The sequence below is a fragment of the Saccoglossus kowalevskii genome, chromosome 22 (genome assembly GCF_978046115.1).
Source record: "Saccoglossus kowalevskii chromosome 22, keSacKowa6.1, whole genome shotgun sequence".
NCBI lineage: Eukaryota > Metazoa > Hemichordata > Enteropneusta > Harrimaniidae > Saccoglossus > Saccoglossus kowalevskii.
The window spans coordinates 7,451,919-7,473,275 of record NC_140662.1 but is presented as its reverse complement, the minus strand read 5'-3'; the positions used below and the strand labels follow the sequence as shown (position 1 = coordinate 7,473,275).

Below are 21,357 nucleotides of genomic sequence, written 5' to 3'. Positions count from 1 at the left end.
AATAATCCAGAACAACAAAAAGTATTCCATAATTAACAATACATGATTTTGTCAGCCTATGTCACCAGGCTAGATTTTGAGATATTGCATAATATCTCTGCCATAGAAACCTATGCTAAACGTGTTATAATAGTGTCAAAATGGCGACTTTCACACTAAAATTTATCCATCATTTTCTCGAAAAAAAGGCTGATGAGCCCCAACTTTTTTTTAGGTCAATATCCCTGTATTGCTTTGGAGTACAGTTTATTACAAAATTAATACATTCTGGGTATTTTAATTTATGAGTAGGCTTCTACCGTAACTCGACTCGCACAAAATTTGGCGACTTACAGGAAAACTCGCCAAGTGCTCAATTATCGCTAAACCTGTGCAGTATAAGCCTTTTGGCTTTTTGTGCATTGTTCTCCATGGACATCGAGTCTACGACAATATGGTATAGTAGAGCTACCCGTATATAAATAACCATCTGTACCAACACGGTTACAAAAAAAGACCGTGGTACAAACAACAGCTGATTCAGTTTAAAAGGTCAAAGTTGAAAACAACGACCAATCACAAACTCAACAGGGAATCATTCAAAATGGCGGCCTCCGTGAGCAGGACGGTTTTATTGGATAAATATAGGACTTTTAGTCAAAACAGGTATTTTAAGTATATCTGTTTGGATTTCGTGAATCAACGATCGCGAAGAACGTACTGTGTGCTAAGTATACCGAGAATGAATCCCATAAAATGTCAGCCAGCAACGACGTCTTTGATTTTCCGACATACGCAGTCCCTTCGGCAAGTTGCTTCGTTTTTTCCAATAAGGACTATTAGTATAAGCCACAAAAACACCCCCGTCTTATTTGGAAGGCATAAATTTGTTGATCAGAGTTACTCACTTCTACCAAATTTGTGTGAAGAGCATAGATTTTTCTGCAGCTCGTCGGACGATAAATCTACGAAAATAAAACGGATCATCACAGTTGTACCTAGTCCCTTTAAGCTCATCAGAAATGCGCTGTTTTTTATGCTGTTGAGGGCGTACTTCGATCCAGAGATAACCCAAGAAGATTTCAAAGAAGGTGCCAAAAAGGTATTATAAACATCAAATTAATCGTTTGTCTCCATTATCGTAATTTTGTGGACACTGTGTTGTTTGCGTTACTGTTTTCAATCGATTGTTGACACAACAAACCCATTCTCTTCATTTTGTAAATATTTGTAAATTTCAAACTGTTTCTACAGTGAATGGCAGAAAGCTCTACTTTAGTTTTATATGTAGCGAGTGAATATTATGGGATTCTTAGAGAGTGAGTGTAACCATAGAACGTCAAAGCATGCTTTTTTTTACCTCCATGGTCAAAGCATGTGAACTGTGAGCATAAATTTATTATTTCACGGCAGAGTTGAGTGGGATTAAAGCTAGCGACACACATGTCTTTAATACCACTGCTCAAAATACCTATTTAAATAAATAAACTATTTTCAGTCTAGAAAATTAATGCCTTATCATCAAACAACATTTCTGAATATGTTTTATCATGAGCTGTCTTACTTTGCATAATTTGTGTAAAATGATGTCGTTCACCATCACTATTTTCCAATTCTTGGGGTACATGTATGTATGACAGAACCCCACACCCTGCCCGTGGCTTTCGTTGCGTATGGAAGTTATTTTCACGAGTGATGCGGTGTATCCTGCAGCCGTTCGCTCATGAAAGTACAGCAGAATACACCGCATCTCGAGTGAAAATAACTTCCATATGCAACGAAAGCCACGGGCAGGGTGTGGGGTTCTGTTATCATTACATATGTTCCATATTTGATTATTTCATATTAAAGAAAGGACGTGCAACAAACCGGGATGGAATTTAGGTCGGAAACTCCATTGCCCATTAATATGTTCAAATATAGTGTTATGCCATAGCATTGCGTGTCAGTGTAGAACGTGCCCAGAGAACGCGTGTCACTGTTTGTTTGAAATTAAAATAATCAGACGTCTAATCTGAGTCACTGTCCGAATAAATAACTCATGGATGTTTAGTTGGGACCACGACTATGTTACACAGTTTATGTTGAAGTTAAAAGATCCTCCACAGAATTGTGCATTGGTAAACATGTCGTGCAACTGCGGTACTCCACTGACGAGATGACTTTCGTCGACAGCGGTCGTCGCTGAGCTGCACGCTACAACTTCGTGGGTGATATTGCTTGCTGGTCGTGGATTGACTGAGTCTTGGTTACCGGTTAAAATGTTGCTCATTTGGCATTTGTAATCTTTATTTGGAACTGAGTAACGCCACAACGTTGCCAGCAGAAACCTGGTATCTCGATGTTGATGATTGCGGCTCCATAGTAATCGCTGATTTTACGGCGGGTGGAGCCCTTCAAGGTTTATAAAACTCAGTTTCCAGGTGGTCAACATACATTGAGTTCTCCCAATCGTAGTATTCAATGAGATATACACCTAACATGCCAAAAATGTTGTTGAATGATTTGAACCGGACTAAAATAGCAGACGAAAATGTGTTTATAAAATAAAAATAGTTTGGTACCCAATGGAAATACCATGTTCATTTGCATATCGACCGTGAAAATGCCGAAAACGTTATTGCATGGGTGATATGCAAATTAGTTTTTGTCAAAATAAGTGACTGCCAAAGAGTACCATTGCCGTTGTTCAAATTTCATTTCACTCGGCAAGTATATTCATGTACCCCAAGAGAAAAATATCGTACTTCTTAAATATTGTTTATTTCTGCTATGTTTCGAAAAACGGTACTCCTGAAGGGACTACTTTGTTTGTTCTCAGATCATTTGCATATGAGGTGTGAAATACTGATTTTGATTTCAGGGACGAATCAAAATAAACTGCAGTACATATGTAATAATGTAGATTTCACTGTGCTTGCTGTCAAATGTTGATCATTATCTTTTATACAGTTACTCAACAGGTATTAGTCTAAGAGTTCAACACTGACTACAGTATGCCCTTAATGCGTGAACAAGATTTCACTTGAGATAACAACTGCGACCACCCACTCATTCAAAATGAAGCACTTGCTTATTGGATGATTTTGAACTCATTAATATCAATTAGAACTCTTGATGATGTTACAATACCATAACATTTCTGAGTTGGTGATTTTGAAATTGAATAGCCATTTCGATTTAAAAAAATATATACTCACCTGATTTAATATGTTTTACAATGCAGTGCCCTGTATAGCAGTATTTGTAACTCTAAATTTGGACTGCACAAGGATGTTTATTTAATCAGAAACGTTGCCCCTAGTTTATACGTTCCTGCATAGTATTGGGAATGGTGGTTTATCGCTGATAAATAAATCATGGCAAACCATTCAACCATGTATAGTTGTACATCTATGTACATGTATTTCGGTCCCCTTGGAGTAGGGATTATAAGAAGATAGTGGGGTATTCATCCCAACAAAGTCTCAGGCTTTAGGGTGTAGAAGAAATAGAAGATGTGCTGTTGGCATAGCAGGGACAATACATTTTTGTACAGCATAATACAGCTCTCCATGTACAAATTTGAACATTAACTTCTAGTAGATAATATCGTTGACATTTTGAATATACATGTAATTTGTTTTGTGGATTAATAGTATTCAAAGCAAATAAGATTCTCCATCATGACATGGAAAGATTTAACCAATTTATATAATTATTAATAAATGTTTGATGTAAAGTAACACGTTATATTTCAATGGTGTGGGTGCTTTAGTCAGCTGACAGTGACGTCACTATCATCAAAGCGTCTGTTCACCTTTGTATTGCAAGCAGGGTTATAGCCAGAGAATAAAAGATACTTGTTTAAACATTTTATCGAAATAAAAGAAAGCAGTTCCAAATCTGTAACCACAAACTTATAATTGAAGTTTTGTTGATTGTTTATGGTTATTTTGTAATTTTCTGGTAATTCTTAATCAAAATTGAACAGGTTTGTAGAAATTTTGTCTAATTTTGTACCTTTCAAAAATGTGGACTGGCTGCCTAAAATGACAGGTGCCTGGCTAAAAGTATTCTGTCAGTAATCTGACAAGTTTTGCACTCAGTTCCCACGATTTTAAGGAAATTCCAAATACCAAACACTCAATTTTGGCTTCTAAATTCATTCAGTTTTTTTTACTTGTTGAATGATCAAGAAAATTCTTTGATGGTTTTGCATATCAGTGTTAATCTGTTTGAGTTACTGATTAGTCATGACTTTGTAACTATCTAGCAGGATTTATTTTTATGCCCCAACAAAAAATGCGAGGGGGGGGGGGTGTACAAATTTCAGCGTCTGTCACAAATTTCACTCTGATGAAACATTAAAACAAAATAAACATCAAAACAAGCATCTAAACAATAGAAATCAAATTGTTCTCTAACCGGGTTTTGAAGGATTGTGCTTGAATCCCACTCAACTCAGCTTTTCATGTGTTGCAACATATTCCATGATTATATTCATTGAATTTTCAGTAAATCAACCATGCTCCATGCTCACATTTGGCACATCACAAAACTCCATAACTAATTTGTGCTCACTCGTATCTGAAATTAATAAAATTTTTAAAACTCTGCTTGGCTGCCAATTATAAATTTTAAGTAGTTCAGTTAGGCTATTAATATTAATAATTAGCTGCAGGATAACATTTCCTAGTCTGTGTTCCTTCAATTACTTTTAATTTCTAGTTCTGATGTATGGTACCAATACTTAAAAATATATGATTTTAACGTTGACGCGAGAACATGCATTATGCATGAAATCGAACAAAAAGACAGAACAAACAAAGGTCGTATTGACTCCCGAACAATGTGGGGTTCGTCAAACCCGAAAATATTGACACATATATACACATGTGATGATGATCAATCTCTATGAAGTAAGGGTATCTCAACACAATATTCCCATCTCAAGGATCGCCATTACGACATTGAGCTATAAAAAAAGAAACATGAATTCAAAATCTAATCGTTCAATCTTTGTGACAGACGTTTGGTCCACTCCTTTCACGCAATATGTAGGATCTTGAGGTGAATAGAAAATCATCTTATTAAAATCTCTTTGATTTCAGGCTCTAGTTCACGTCTCACATGAAATTTCTGAAGGTAACTTTGATAATCTGCACGGACTTCTGAATGAACAAGTGAGTACTCATATGATGTAACATTCTTTTGTTTTGTGGTGACTGAAATCATTGTCACTGTTTGAGAGACAGGTGAACTTTTAGCACAACCTGGATTGTTTTCAGTTAAAAATTAATTTTAAGGTAGTTTGCTACCAAATTGATCACAGTAAATTATCCCAAATTGTTTGTATAATGATTCACATACATGCATGTCATTCATATTGAAAGTTTTTACGGAGAAAGAAGTATGTGTTTCCAAGAAAACATGCAAAATATTCTAAAAAGTGAACGTTTTGGAATATTTACCTGAGGATTCCATGTAAACACATTATTCCAGGGGTAAATTAATATACTAGTGACAGGCATATGTAGGTGCATAGATCACCGAACACAATTTTGAGATATAATGTAATGTTTCTGCCATAAAAACCAATTGTAAACTATTCAAAAAAATTCATTTTGAACATTACAGTAACCTGACTCTTCTTACTGGATTTCAAGGATTTCTGAGATTTTTTTAATGGTAGCAAACTACTTTAAGTGTAATCTACAATTCAATTATTCATACAAATTACACGACAAGCATGAATTGCTGTATGCGGTAGTTGCAGTACCCAGGAGCCACACGTGTTTATTACAGATATTTCCCTTACATATGTGAATATACATGAAATAATTGATATGCTGAAGCCCTATTGCGAATACATCGAGTGCCCAGGAAAAACCAGATATAAAAAACCGTCAAGGGAGAAAAACATCTGGAAACTTGAAAGCTGTATGCAATGTCAAATGTACCTAAGGGTGGACGTTGGGCGTCATCCTTTTTAGGAAATATATATACAGCTGTGTATATATACATGTAAATAAAAAAATACATCAAATGCAACCAAAACTGAATACAATAGAATACTCTTCCTACTATATACTCATGAGCACCTGGCTACTTAGCCACTAACTAATAAGAGCAGGTGGAATTCCACCTGTTAATAACTTACATAAGAATAGATAGCTATTATCTGCTAATCTACGAAATGCAGATAATTTATCATTTCCTACAATGACTAAATACATGTGCTCTATTATAAGCGCATGTCTTTACTTAAGGGCGGTGCTCGTCGTGCTGCGCGTGTTTGGAATTCATGTAAACAAACAATGTACTTTACACACAAGTTGTGTATGTCTCTATGAGTCCCATATTGATGCAGCATGACAACTACAGCCCTTTAAATGACAGAGTTGTGTTTATGGTTAATTTGCCATGTACATCCAACTCTTTTAGTTTATATGTGCTTATTAAATGTGCTTCTAATAGATAAAATATGGTAGTTAGTGATTACAAGTAGTTTCTACATTCTTATGTGAATTATTTTAAATTACTTTGCAGGTATATATCACAAGGAATCATACATATACATTAGTTCATTTACACAACAGCATTTTATCAAAGTCTTAGATTGGCATTGGCAACATGTAAATGCATTTAGCTCAAGCAAGTTCAGGACCAACAAACCCCCACAATTGACTCGGCCCTACTGTCTGAATGAGAACACCTAGTCAAGGGTGTTGTTCCAGCTTGGTTCTAATATACCAGACTGAGCTTTGGTCCACCTTTGAGTACAAGCATATAAATGCATTAGAGATCTCCTGTTAATTGGTGGGAGGAGCCATACATGCAGTTCAGCTGTTACAAAATGCACTTGTGTAAACCTACCACATCTACATGTATCTTGTCTATATAACGTGCAATCTAACATTGTGTAAACCTACCACATCTACATGTATCTTGTCTATATAACGTGCAATCTAACATTGTTAAAACCTACCACATCTACATGTATCTTGTCTATATAACGTGCAATCTAATATTGTTAAAACCTACCACATCTACATGTATCTTGTCTATATAACGTGCAATCTAACATTGTTAAAACCTACCACATCTACATGTATCTTGTCTATATAACGTGCAATCTAACATTGTTAAAACCTACCACATCTACATGTATCTTGTCTATATAACGTGCAATCTAACATTGTGTAAACCTACCACATCTACATGTATCTTGTCTATATAACGTGCAATCTAACATTGTTAAAACCTACCACATCTACATGTATCTTGTCTATATAACGTGCAATCTAACATTGTTAAAACCTACCACATCTACATGTATCTTGTCTATATAACGTGCAATCTAACATTGTTAAAACCTACCACATCTACATGTATCTTGTCTATATAACGTGCAATCTAACATTGTGTAAACCTACCACATCTACATGTATCTTGTCTATATAACGTGCAATCTAACATTGTGTAAACCTACCACATCTACATGTATCTTGTCTATATAACGTGCAATCTAACATTGTTAAAATCTACCACATCTACATGTATCTTGTCTATATAACGTGCAATCTAACATTGTTAAAACCTACCACATCTACATGTATCTTGTCTATATAACGTGCAATCTAACATTGTTAAAACCTACCACATCTACATGTATCTTGTCTATATAACGTGCAATCTAACATTGTTAAAACCTACCACATCTACATGTATCTTGTCTATATAACGTGCAATCTAACATTGTTAAAACCTACCACATCTACATGTATCTTGTCTATATAACGTGCAATCTAACATTGTTAAAACCTACCACATCTACATGTATCTTGTCTATATAACGTGCAATCTAACATTGTTAAAACCTACCACATCTACATGTATCTTGTCTATATAACGTGCAATCTAACATTGTTAAAACCTACCACATCTACATGTATCTTGTCTATATAACGTGCAATCTAACATTGTTAAAACCTACCACATCTACATGTATCTTGTCTATATAACGTGCAATCTAACATTGTTAAAACCTACCACATCTACATGTATCTTGTCTATATAATGTGCAATCTAACATTGTTAAAACCTACCACATCTACATGTATCTTGTCTATATAACATGCAATCTAACATTGTTAAAACCTACCACATCTACATGTATCTTGTCTATATAACGTGCAATCTAACATTGTTAAAACCTACCACATCTACATGTATCTTGTCTATATAACGTGCAATCTAACATTGTTAAAACCTACCACATCTACATGTATCTTGTCTATATAACGTGCAATCTAACATTATGTAAACCTACCACATCTACATGTATCTTGTCTATATAACGTGCAATCTAACATTGTTAAAACCTACCACATCTACATGTATCTTGTCTATATAACGTGCAATCTAACATTGTTAAAACCTACCACATCTACATGTATCTTGTCTATATAACGTGCAATCTAACATTGTTAAAACCTACCACATCTACATGTATCTTGTCTATATAACGTGCAATCTAACATTGTGTAAACCTACCACATCTACATGTATCTTGTCTATATAATGTGCAATCTAACATTGTTAAAACCTACCACATCTACATGTATCTTGTCTATATAATGTGCAATCTAACATTGTTAAAACCTACCACATCTACATGTATCTTGTCTATATAACGTGCAATCTAACATTGTGTAAACCTACCACATCTACATGTATCTTGTCTATATAACGTGCAATCTAACATTGTTAAAACCTACCACATCTACATGTATCTTGTCTATATAACGTGCAATCTAACATTGTTAAAACCTACCACATCTACATGTATCTTGTCTATATAACGTGCAATCTAACATTGTTAAAACCTACCACATCTACATGTATCTTGTCTATATAACGTGCAATCTAACATTGTTAAAACCTACCACATCTACATGTATCTTGTCTATATAACGTGCAATCTAACATTGTTAAAATCTACCACATCTACATGTATCTTGTCTATATAACGTGCAATCTAACATTGTTAAAACCTACCACATCTACATGTATCTTGTCTATATAACGTGCAATCTAACATTGTTAAAACCTACCACATCTACATGTATCTTGTCTATATAATGTGCAATCTAACATTGTTAAAACCTACCACATCTACATGTATCTTGTCTATATAACGTGCAATCTAACATTGTGTAAACCTACCACATCTACATGTATCTTGTCTATATAACGTGCAATCTAACATTGTTAAAACCTACCACATCTACATGTATCTTGTCTATATAACGTGCAATCTAACATTGTGTAAACCTACCACATCTACATGTATCTTGTCTATATAACGTGCAATCTAACATTGTTAAAACCTACCACATCTACATGTATCTTGTCTATATAACGTGCAATCTAACATTGTTAAAACCTACCACATCTACATGTATCTTGTCTATATAATGTGCAATCTAACATTGTTAAAACCTACCACATCTACATGTATCTTGTCTATATAACGTGCAATCTAACATTGTGTAAACCTACCACATCTACATGTATCTTGTCTATATAACGTGCAATCTAACATTGTTAAAACCTACCACATCTACATGTATCTTGTCTATATAACGTGCAATCTAACATTGTGTAAACCTACCACATCTACATGTATCTTGTCTATATAACGTGCAATCTAACATTGTTAAAACCTACCACATCTACATGTATCTTGTCTATATAACGTGCAATCTAACATTGTTAAAACCTACCACATCTACATGTATCTTGTCTATATAACGTGCAATCTAACATTGTTAAAACCTACCACATCTACATGTATCTTGTCTATATAACGTGCAATCTAACATTGTTAAAACCTACCACATCTACATGTATCTTGTCTATATAACGTGCAATCTAACATTGTGTAAACCTACCACATCTACGTGTATCTTGTCTATATAACGTGCAATCTAACATTGTTAAAATTGTTGGTTGAATTGTTTCAGACTTTGGGTGAAGTAAAAGAAGGCTATAGTAAACTGAGTGTAGCAGCAAGACAGAGCTTAGCTGTGAATGAGACTGATGTCTTATATTCATTTCCACATCAAATTGGTATTGTATATGATGATAAAGGCAAGTTCATTAACCTAAAAGCACAACTTAACATGTAGCTGGTTTCAAGCTGTCTTAAAGCTAGTTAGATAGCCAGCTTGGAAGATAAGTTCCGCCCAAACTGTACTGTACAATGTACATGTCTTGTATGCAGAGTCAACTACTGTAAAACACATTGAAATAGATACATGCAATTTCAGCAAATTTAATTTAATACATGAATTAACATAATCCTAATTTAGCTAAAATGCCAACAATCTCATTGCGAAATTATACTTTATTCTAAATTAGCGACATCTTGAATTAGCGAAATTACAGGTTAGCTAAATTAGCTAAAAAGACATGCTAGCTAAAAAGACGTGTTTTATAGTGTGTGATTGTTAAAGCCCTGTGTCAGGTTACCTGGTCACAGCATAATTCTTGTTTATCGATTGTGCATTTCCCAGCTATTTGTGTATTTAATCTGTCATGGATGGTATCTCTACATGTAGACAACTAACTGTGATGTTAAATACTGCTGTGCAACTGTAAAACATGTTGAAAAAGCGGCATGCAATTTTAGCGAATTGTGGTAAAATGACGTAATAGCGAAATGTTGAGTTAACGAATCTCTCTTGTCATTGTTGATTTCTTTGTTTGGCGGCTATTTTGAATTGATAATAAAGTCATTAGCGACATCTTGAATTAGCGAATCAGTTCTCTCGCTAAATTCGCGAAAAAGACATGCTCGCGAAAAAGACATGTTTTACAGTATTTATAATTAGTGACCTGTCAGCCAATATAAGCAGAACTTGATAGGAGCTGTTTACAATAGAGAAACATAAATGGAACTGATGTCATTACAATGTGGTGTTTATTTGTATCCATTTATTATATAAATTATTAGTTTTTTATAAAAAGAAAAGCCAACTGATATTCAACTCAATCAGAAGTTAAGAATTCCCCCTGGATTGTACTGTACAAATCCTACATGGGTTTTAAATGGCACTAGAGTTCAGCATAACATCAGTGTGGTGTATGGTATGAGTAGTATATCTATTTTTTGCTTAATTTGAGTTATTTTTATGCAGGTAGTAAATGGGTACATATTCTGATGAGATTTTGGTGTCATTCCATGTCTGCAAAATCAGATATGCCATCTGAAATCAAGTCTATACGTCTTGGTCCCGTACCTGATGATTACATGAAACAGCTTGGCACCGTTGTGAAATGTACTTATGAGTAAGTATTCTGAAATCAAATCTATACGTCCTGGTCCTGTACCTGATGATTACATGAAACAGCTTGGCATCGTTGTGAAATGTACATATGAGTAAGCATTCTGAAATCAAATCTATACGTCCTGGTCCTGTACCTGATGGTTACATGAAACAGCTTGGCACCGTTGTGAAATGTACATATGAGTAAGTATTCTGAAATCAAATCTATACGTCCTGGTCCTGTACCTGATGGTTACATGAAACAGCTTGGCATCGTTGTGAAATGTACATATGAGTAAGCATTCTGAAATCAAATCTATACGTCCTGGTCCTGTACCTGATGGTTACATGAAACAGCTTGGCACCGTTGTGAAATGTACATATGAGTAAGCATTCTGAAATCAAATCTATACGTCCTGGTCCTGTACCTGATGGTTACATGAAACAGCTTGGCACCGTTGTGAAATGTACATATGAGTAAGCATTCTGAAATCAAATCTATACGTCTTGGTCCTGTACCTGATGGTTACATGAAACAGCTTGGTACCGTTGTGAAATGTACATATGAGTAAGTATTCTGAAATCAAATCTATACGTCTTGGTCCTGTACCTGATGGTTACATGAAACAGCTTGGCACCGTTGTGAAATGTACATATGAGTAAGTATTCTGAAATCAAATCTATACGTCTTGGTCCTGTACCTGATGGTTACATGAAACAGCTTGGTACCGTTGTGAAATGTACATATGAGTAAGCATTCTGAAATCAAATCTATACGTCTTGGTCCTGTACCTGATGATTACATGAAACAGCTTGGCACCATTGTGAAATGTACATATGAGTAAGTATTCTGAAATCAAATCTATACGTCTTGGTCCTGTACCTGATGGTTACATGAAACAGCTTGGCACCGTTGTGAAATGTACATATGAGTAAGTATTCTGAAATCAAATCTATACGTCTTGGTCCCGTACCTGATGGTTACATGAAACAGCTTGGCACCATTGTGAAATGTACATATGAGTAAGTATTCTGAAATCAAATCTATACGTCTTGGTCCTGTACCTGATGGTTACATGAAACAGCTTGGCACCATTGTGAAATGTACATTTGAGTAAGTATTCTGAAATCAAATCTATACGTCTTGGTCCTGTACCTGATGATTACATGAAACAGCTTGGCACCATTGTGAAATGTACATATGAGTAAGTATTCTGAAATCAAATCTATACGTCTTGGTCCCGTACCTGATGGTTACATGAAACAGCTTGGCACCATTGTGAAATGTACATATGAGTAAGTATTCTGAAATCAAATCTATACGTCCTGGTCCTGTACCTGATGGTTACATGAAACAGCTTGGCACCATTGTGAAATGTACATATGAGTAAGTATTCTGAAATCAAATCTATACGTCCTGGTCCTGTACCTGATGATTACATGAAACAGCTTGGCACCATTGTGAAATGTACATATGAGTAAGTATTCTGAAATCAAATCTATACGTCTTGGTCCCGTACCTGATGGTTACATGAAACAGCTTGGCACCATTGTGAAATGTACATATGAGTAAGTATTCTGAAATCAAATCTATACGTCTTGGTCCCGTACCTGATGGTTACATGAAACAGCTTGGCACCATTGTGAAATGTACATATGAGTAAGTATTCTGAAATCAAATCTATACGTCTTGGTCCCGTACCTGATGGTTACATGAAACAGCTTGGCACCATTGTGAAATGTACATATGAGTAAGTATTCTGAAATCAAATCTATACGTCCTGGTCCTGTACCTGATGGTTACATGAAACAGCTTGGCACCGTTGTGAAATGTACATATGAGTAAGTATTCTGAAATCAAATCTATACGTCCTGGTCCTGTACCTGATGATTACATGAAACAGCTTGGCACCATTGTGAAATGTACATATGAGTAAGCATTCTGAAATCAAATCTATACGTCCTGGTCCTGTACCTGATGATTACATGAAACAGCTTGGCACCATTGTGAAATGTACATATGAGTAAGTATTCTGAAATCAAATCTATACGTCCTGGTCCTGTACCTGATGGTTACATGAAACAGCTTGGCACCGTTGTGAAATGTACATATGAGTAAGTATTCTGAAATCAAATCTATACGTCCTGGTCCTGTACCTGATGATTACATGAAACAGCTTGGCACCATTGTGAAATGTACATATGAGTAAGTATTCTGAAATCAAATCTATACGTCCTGGTCCTGTACCTGATGATTACATGAAACAGCTTGGCACCATTGTGAAATGTACATATGAGTAAGCATTCTGAAATCAAATCTATACGTCCTGGTCCTGTACCTGATGGTTACATGAAACAGCTTGGCACCATTGTGAAATGTACATATGAGTAAGCATTCTGAAATCAAATCTATACGTCCTGGTCCTGTACCTGATGGTTACATGAAACAGCTTGGCACCATTGTGAAATGTACATATGAGTAAGTATTCTGAAATCAAATCTATACGTCTTGGTCCTGTACCTGATGGTTACATGAAACAGCTTGGCACCATTGTGAAATGTACTTATGAGTAAGTATTCTGAAATCAAATCTATACGTCCTGGTCCTGTACCTGATGGTTACATGAAACAGCTTGGCACCGTTGTGAAATGTACATATGAGTAAGTATTCTGAAATCAAATCTATACGTCTTGGTCCTGTACCTGATGGTTACATGAAACAGCTTGGCACCATTGTGAAATGTACATATGAGTAAGTATTCTGAAATCAAATCTATACGTCCTGGTCCTGTACCTGATGTTTACATGAAACAGCTTGGCACCATTGTGAAATGTACATATGAGTAAGTATTCTGAAATCAAATCTATACGTCCTGGTCCTGTACCTGATGGTTACATGAAACAGCTTGGCACCATTGTGAAATGTACATATGAGTAAGCATTCTGAAATCAAATCTATACGTCCTGGTCCTGTACCTGATGATTACATGAAACAGCTTGGCACCATTGTGAAATGTACATATGAGTAAGTATTCTGAAATCAAATCTATACGTCCTGGTCCTGTACCTGATGGTTACATGAAACAGCTTGGCATCGTTGTGAAATGTACATATGAGTAAGTATTCTGAAATCAAATGTATACGTCCTGGTCCTGTACCTGATGATTACATGAAACAGCTTGGCACCATTGTGAAATGTACATATGAGTAAGTATTCTGAATATGTTGCTAAAATTGAATGGTTTGATTTTGAACTTAAAGTTCAATGTAGAAATACCGATCTTCCAGAGAGAATATGGCATTGAGATACCCTTACTTCTGAATCATCAAAACTGAACTTCATCAAATGTGTATAGCACATTATTAAGCGTGAAAATACATATAAATTATATTATAATATTCAGTTTTTAAACACAATTTAGACTGGATTTTCACGACACTAAACTGTATTCTGATAAAAAAATATTCCTCATTTACATATGACAATATTGAGTTGGCCTCTCACACAACCCATTAAGGTCACACACATGGTGTCTCACATGTCCTCATATTCAGTCTGTGTGGTGTCTCACACGTCTTCATACTCAGTCTGTGTGGTGTCTCACATGTCTTCATACTCAGCTGTGTGGTGTCTCACATGTCTTCATACTCAGTCTGTGTGGTGTCTCACATACTTAATGAGCGTATTTAGTATTAGTTTCTTTGAACAATAAAAGCAAAAAAAAAAAAGTTGAGGCCAAAAATGACCTATTTCCCCTTAATCTTCTATGATTTTTTGATAAAATAATTCATTCAGTCTAATGGTTAGATAGGTAAAGACGTCCGGGGAACCAACATTTGGGATGGGAATAACTCCAGTGATGAAAAATCAGTGATAATAACCAAGGGGTTTAGGGACTGCACTTCGCAAACATATTTTATATATAACAATGATTACTTATGTCCTCTTTTTGTTTTTAGGTTTAAACGAGACTTTTCACCGGATGTTGAGCCGGAATGGATAATTAGCTACATCCAGCATGGCAGCCTACTGTAGTACATGCATGAATGGTTCAGCCATTCAAAAAGTCTGTTTTTCAAGCATACAGTGTATGAATAGAATGTTTTCTGTAAAACTTACATAATCCTCATTATACCTAGTTTCTTTGATAAATTTTAGATGTTTTTAATTGATTGGCTTTGGCTGAGATTCTTATTTGTGTCAAGATTGTGGTGCTATTTGACACTATAGTAATTAAGATGTCATCCATAATTATGCTAATACTTCTCTCTAACATGTAGTTTCATTTTTAAATTACAATCTATTAATTATCCATTTGTCACCTTAAATAGTAGACGTTAGTGTTTTGTGAGTAGATGTATTTGTGATAATTTAATTTTTCCTTTATTTGCATTCCAGTTTTTAATGTTGCATTCTGTAGAAGCAATATAGTGTGAAACACAAATAGAATCACATTCATGCTGCTTACTATGTATTCTTTTGGTTGTTATCTCTCCTAATTATCAGGAAAAAGCTGAAAAAAAGTTGTGTAATACTAAGGTTAGGTTGTACAGAATGCCATACCACCACACCACTTGTTAACCACATAATGCATGCAGTGATGTGATTGGAATTAAATTAATTAAGATATTCATTTTTTGAGATGATTGCTCATTGATTCTCTCATGGGACACATAATTTAAGCATTCTTTTGTCCCAAACAGAAGTCAACTGATTTAATACTGAATTTCATTTGAATGATGATTTGGTTTATTATAAAATGTTTTTCATGTGTTTATTTGAAATAAATCATCAATGGTAGTTATATAAGTTTGTGTAATTCAAGTATATTCTACATTTGTATATAGATATTGAATGATTGAATGGATGCTTGATGCGTTTTGTAAAAAAGCTTGCTGTGTTTGTTAATTACAGAGAGGTGAGAGTATTGGTATTGCACAATATACATCTCTGGCATAAGGTGTTGAGAAGATCTCAATCTCTGTCATTGGACTTTAGATGGCTTTTACTACTGTGATTACAATTACTATGAAAGAAACTTGGAATTTAGAATTTGTAGCATATTTTTTGTGACATCTTGAATGTTGGAAGTGGTCATTAGAAAGTTGTAAAAGTTGCGTGGAACAAGTTATTTGGAAAGAAAAAAATAATTAGAAAGTCGGAAAAGTTGCCTGGAAAGACATTAAACTTATATGGAAATTTGTAGAATTTGTAGCATATTTTTTGTGACATTTTGAATGCTGGAAGTGGTCATTAGAAAGTTGTAAAAGTTGCCTGGAACAAGTTATTTGGAAAGAAAAAAATAATTAGAAAGTCGGAAAAGTTGCCTGGAACGACATTAAACTTATATGGAAAGTCTTAAAAGTTGGGTGAAAATCTCAAAAATTTGAATGAAAAATTGTGAAGTTTATAAAATTCGCTTAGAAAATCAAACTTTGAGTAGAATATTAAAACTGGAGACTCAAAATAAGTTGGAATTTCAAAAAAGTTTGAAAATCCTAATTTTATTGCTTAAAATGGCTGGAGATGAACTGAATATTGAATAGTGAAAAGTCCAAACAGTTTGTTGGTAAGATTGGTGGAAAATCATAGAGATACCTAAAATTTGTTTATAAATTCGATATAATTGGGTGGAATGTCATAATTTTGACTGGAAAAAGTTTGATTGATAAATGAGAAAAGTTAATTGAAATAATTGGCCTGAAAAATTAAAACAGTTAGCTGGAAAATATCCCTTTGAAGAACAGATGAAATTCAAAAATGTGTTTTGGAAAATTGTAAAAGTTGCCTGGAAAGTCAAAAATTGTTAGGTATAATCCTCGTCCCAAAAGTTTTTTAAACATTACGTGGATATTTGTAAAACATACTAGTAAGTGGAGGCAAAGTTAGTTTGTAAATGTAAAAGTTACATAAAACATATAAAACAGTTTGTTGAAAAGTTGCCCGGAAAGTAGAAAAGGTTGGGTAAGATTTTGTTGGAAATACGGAAAAAATGAAAAGTCATCCAGAAGAGTTCAGTAACATGCATTGAAAGTCAAGAGTTGTGTAGGAAATCAGAAAAGTTGCCTGGAAAGACGTGTCATACTGTTATTTAATACTGTATATTGATAGAAACGGTATACTAAACACTGTTTTTGTATCACATGTCTGAGGATTGGTTCAGTGAAACAATGAAATTCTCTAATATATAATGTATGTGTACTGGTTGTTTTAGTAAAAAAATAAAATCCCATTTTATCTACAGTATGGAGTATCTATTAAAATATTGGTTTTTCGTTCACATTATATCTTCACTTAAAATAGGTGCTGGATAATTGAAGAAAGGATGTTGAAAAAGTGATTGGAAAGTTGAAAAGGCTGGCTAGTGTTGACTAAACACATTTATATCTTGCTTGCTAATATTGATAACTTGACTAGAGAGATTTTAAATGTGTCTTGAAAATCTAGTTTATAGGAAAATTTGTCTAGAAAATAAATTAGTTGTGATGTTGTAAGAGTTGCTGAGAAAATCAAAAAAGTTACCTAGAAAATAGAACAAGTTGGCTTGAAAGGCTGGGTAGTTGGGTGAATAGTTAAAGGATTGTTATCAATTTGGCTGGAAAAGCAAATATATATAGCAAAGACAAAAAAGATAGTAGGAAAGTCGTTATACTTTCGTGGGGAGTTGTGATAGTCTGAAAAAAACCTGGTAAGATGGAAAATTTGATCGGAAGTGTAGCTCGACAGTTCAACATGATCAGTGTTTTTTCTTCGGTGTCTTATTGGAACAATAATTGGAGGATTGTCATAAAAGGGTTGGGTGTGTTTATCAACACCAGGTGACACCTAATGTGACTTTTAATTGTTATGTTAGCAAGTCGTGAAAGTATAGTGCAAAAATTGAAAGACTGTCGGAAATTTTGAAACGTTGGTTGCACATGCGAAAAATAAGATTTTGATTGAATGGAAATCGTTAAAATTTCACGGCAAATGCGCAAAAGAAAATGCAAAACATTGGCCAAAAAAGTTGATCGGTAAGTGGTAAAACTTTGTTGGAAATTTGTGAAAACATAACATAAAATGCACATTTAAAGTCGTTAAAGTTGCCGAAGAAGTTGGCTAGAAATTAATAAATTAATAAACTTTTTTGGAAAGTAATAAAGATTGCCTGAAAGGTCTTAATGTTACATGACAAGTTGTAAAAGTTTGGGGGAAAGTCAGAAACTTTATAAGAAAGTTGTGTAAAACTTGGCATTGAAATAATTTGGTTTTTATTATAAAAAAAAATTAATATATGAGGCAGAAACTTCCCGGTCGCCACCTGAGAATGCTGGCTTTTATTTGATAATTTTACCATGTTAACCAGGGAAGTGTTACATGATTTTGGAGGCGGATGAAAGTAAAAAGATTTGTTGGGAAGTTGAAAAAGCTGAAAACAGCACTTTCATTGATAAAACTTGCATGAAAAGTTGACAGAAAGTCAAAAATTAGTTAGTTAGTTAGTTAGTTGTAAGTTGTTGTTTCCTGGAAAGTCAGAAATGTTGAGTGAAAAGTCGAAATGTTCATTGGGAATTCTGAAAAGATGGTAGAAAAGTCGTTAAAAGTTTCATAGATAGTCGACAAAAGTTGTGTAAAAAGCTGCTTGGAAAACAAAAAATGTAGGGGGAAAGTTGTGAAGATGTCGAGCAAGTTGATAGAAAAGTTTAAAAATGAACAGAATTGTCTGTTGAACAGGATTGTTACCCTCAAAAACAACAATAGATGGAATGTCATGACAGTTGCCTCGAAAGCTGTAATGTTTGGAAAAGTCAAAAACGTTGTTCAGAAAGTCACACATCAATATACGCAGTAACATTACCAGCATATTTTATGTGACAGCTTAAACTACATGTATAGTAAAAAAATAGCAAAACACGTTTATTTTTTTTATTCAATTCGCAAAAATAAGTTGGAAAGTCATAAAATGTTGTTAGAATCTAGTAAAATATGTTGTATTTAATACCTATCCTGATTTAATCTAAAAAATGAGCCAGCGAAAGCAAAAACAAATCACTAACATCTGACTAAAGAAGCAGTCCATTGCCCTGTGTTATCATACTTTTCCTACACTTGGCAGTATTTGGCGGTCAGTCTTACAATTTCTTTTTTCTCAAGTTTCCTTCTCACTTGATCACCTGTATTTTCGTGAACTGCCAAGTATGATTTATAGATATTGCTGTCCATTTCGTCTAAAAAAACATTCTTCAACTCATGCTTTCTTGTTAAAGTTGCATTACTTTGTATGACCTGCAGAAACATCTTACTTACCCATGTGAATAACTGACGAACGGAAACCTGAAATCTGATTTAGATTAACTTCTTAGAGTGATTAAAACAATTATAGATGTGTTTGAATCACTGATTAAACACAACAAAACTCAATCAGTATAAAGAACAAAGAATTATAGATATTTTTATGCTGAATACCTACATTTGGACAACTTGTCACTCCTTTGTTGATCAGCAAATATGTTGTAATCTACTTTTGACTGCTCGAATTATTGCCATTTAAATATTTGCTACAACCATTTCACAGATGCGATTTTCCCAATCTCCAGGAATATTTCCCTCAAATTTAGTTATTATATATATTCATTATTTCATCTTTCAATGTGGTACCCATAAACAAACAGTTCTCATGAAACTTGTGGATGTTTTGAATTCTGTTTTAACAATTATGTACTTTAGTTTGTCAATGTTTTTGTTCCTGTAGTGCCATCATCTTGATGTGGTTCACACCAACAGCATATGGTAGTGAACTCATACTTGTATGGAAACATGTGCATTAGGGTAACTATGTATTTGACCATAGTAACAGTAAGGTACATTGCTTGTGGCAATTCCCTTGCAAATAAAAGTCTACTCTTTAATTGGACTTAATATTAACAATCTACTTTCATCTAATAGTGCTGATATAACTTCACCAATCTTTTTGTCATGGGTGATTACTTTTTCTTTGTCTTTCAATCTTACTGATACTTAATTTATAAATATTTTTGGTAGTCGACTTCGATTATGGTTCTATCTATCCCATGAAAATCCAATTAATCCTCCATAACACTAGTGCTTGATTCATCAATGGCATCATACTGCAAAAGTGTTTTCATATCTTGTCATTGAACCTTACATGTCTCAGTTTGTGTTTTGCAAATACTGAATGGTCCTCGCTGCTCAAGGCAGTGTTTTAAACTATTGGTTTATTATACAATGATAAGTCTTGCTTGTATCAAACCAATGATACCATGGGAGAACTAATTAAGGCACAATTCAACTGCTTTGTTTCTATCCCTGTCATATGTACTTCATTTTTGGTGAACACTTTTAGGTTCTAAACATGTGCTGCCAATAATGACCCAGTTTAGAAATTTAGAGCACCTGCATCTATGTGTAGCGTGTATGGTTTAGCATAATCAATTTTGGATAGGGTTATCTTTCATATGTTTTATATTATGTGCTTCCATTGGCTGAGGTAATGCAGTGATTCCACGATGGGGTACAAATCTTCTGTAACAAGCGTGCTCGGATGCAATCTGTAATATCAAAATCCGATCCACTGACTGCAATTATTCACATGCTATCAAGCTTTATCGGGTTTATCTAGTCTAGATCATTGTTAGACATACTGATATGGTCAGTCACTTGGCTTTTTATAGTTGAGGGTCTTATTGGTATGAAGGTTTCATGTTGAAATGACAGTCGGATCGGAACACATACCAAATGCATCATTCAGTAAGTGATACCTAAGACATATGATGTATGGCGGTTGGAGCCCATTGATCAAAAGTCTTCTTAATTATAAATTCGTACTATACATAGCCAGTGTCATGCACCAATAACTGTAATCATCAGAATTTGATCTACATTACTGCACCCTCTGTTGTCAAGATTGGGAACTCAAACTCAATCCTAAGAAATATGATGTCATAAAATTCTCTAATAAAAAGAAGCTTGTTTGGCATCTGTCTTACTTGAATAGTAACATGAGTGATTTACACCCACTTGAAGCTCGCTGTTCTTGATCTGTTTTTCATGTGCAGGTGTCAT

General features: G+C 34.4%; 1 protein-coding gene across 1 annotated transcript; it reads left to right on the top strand.

The window, feature by feature from the left end:
* The first annotated feature begins 564 nt into the window (after positions 1-564).
* LOC146728650 (m-AAA protease-interacting protein 1, mitochondrial-like) lies at positions 565-15,465 on the top strand. The gene is made up of 5 exons (XM_085495880.1): positions 565-1,081; positions 5,073-5,144; positions 9,990-10,116; positions 11,166-11,316; positions 15,255-15,465. Exons 1-5 carry the CDS (start codon positions 584-586, stop codon positions 15,328-15,330), a joined length of 924 nt encoding a protein of 307 aa, XP_085352006.1. The 5' UTR covers positions 565-583; the 3' UTR covers positions 15,331-15,465.
* The last annotated feature ends 5,892 nt before the right edge of the window (positions 15,466-21,357 follow it).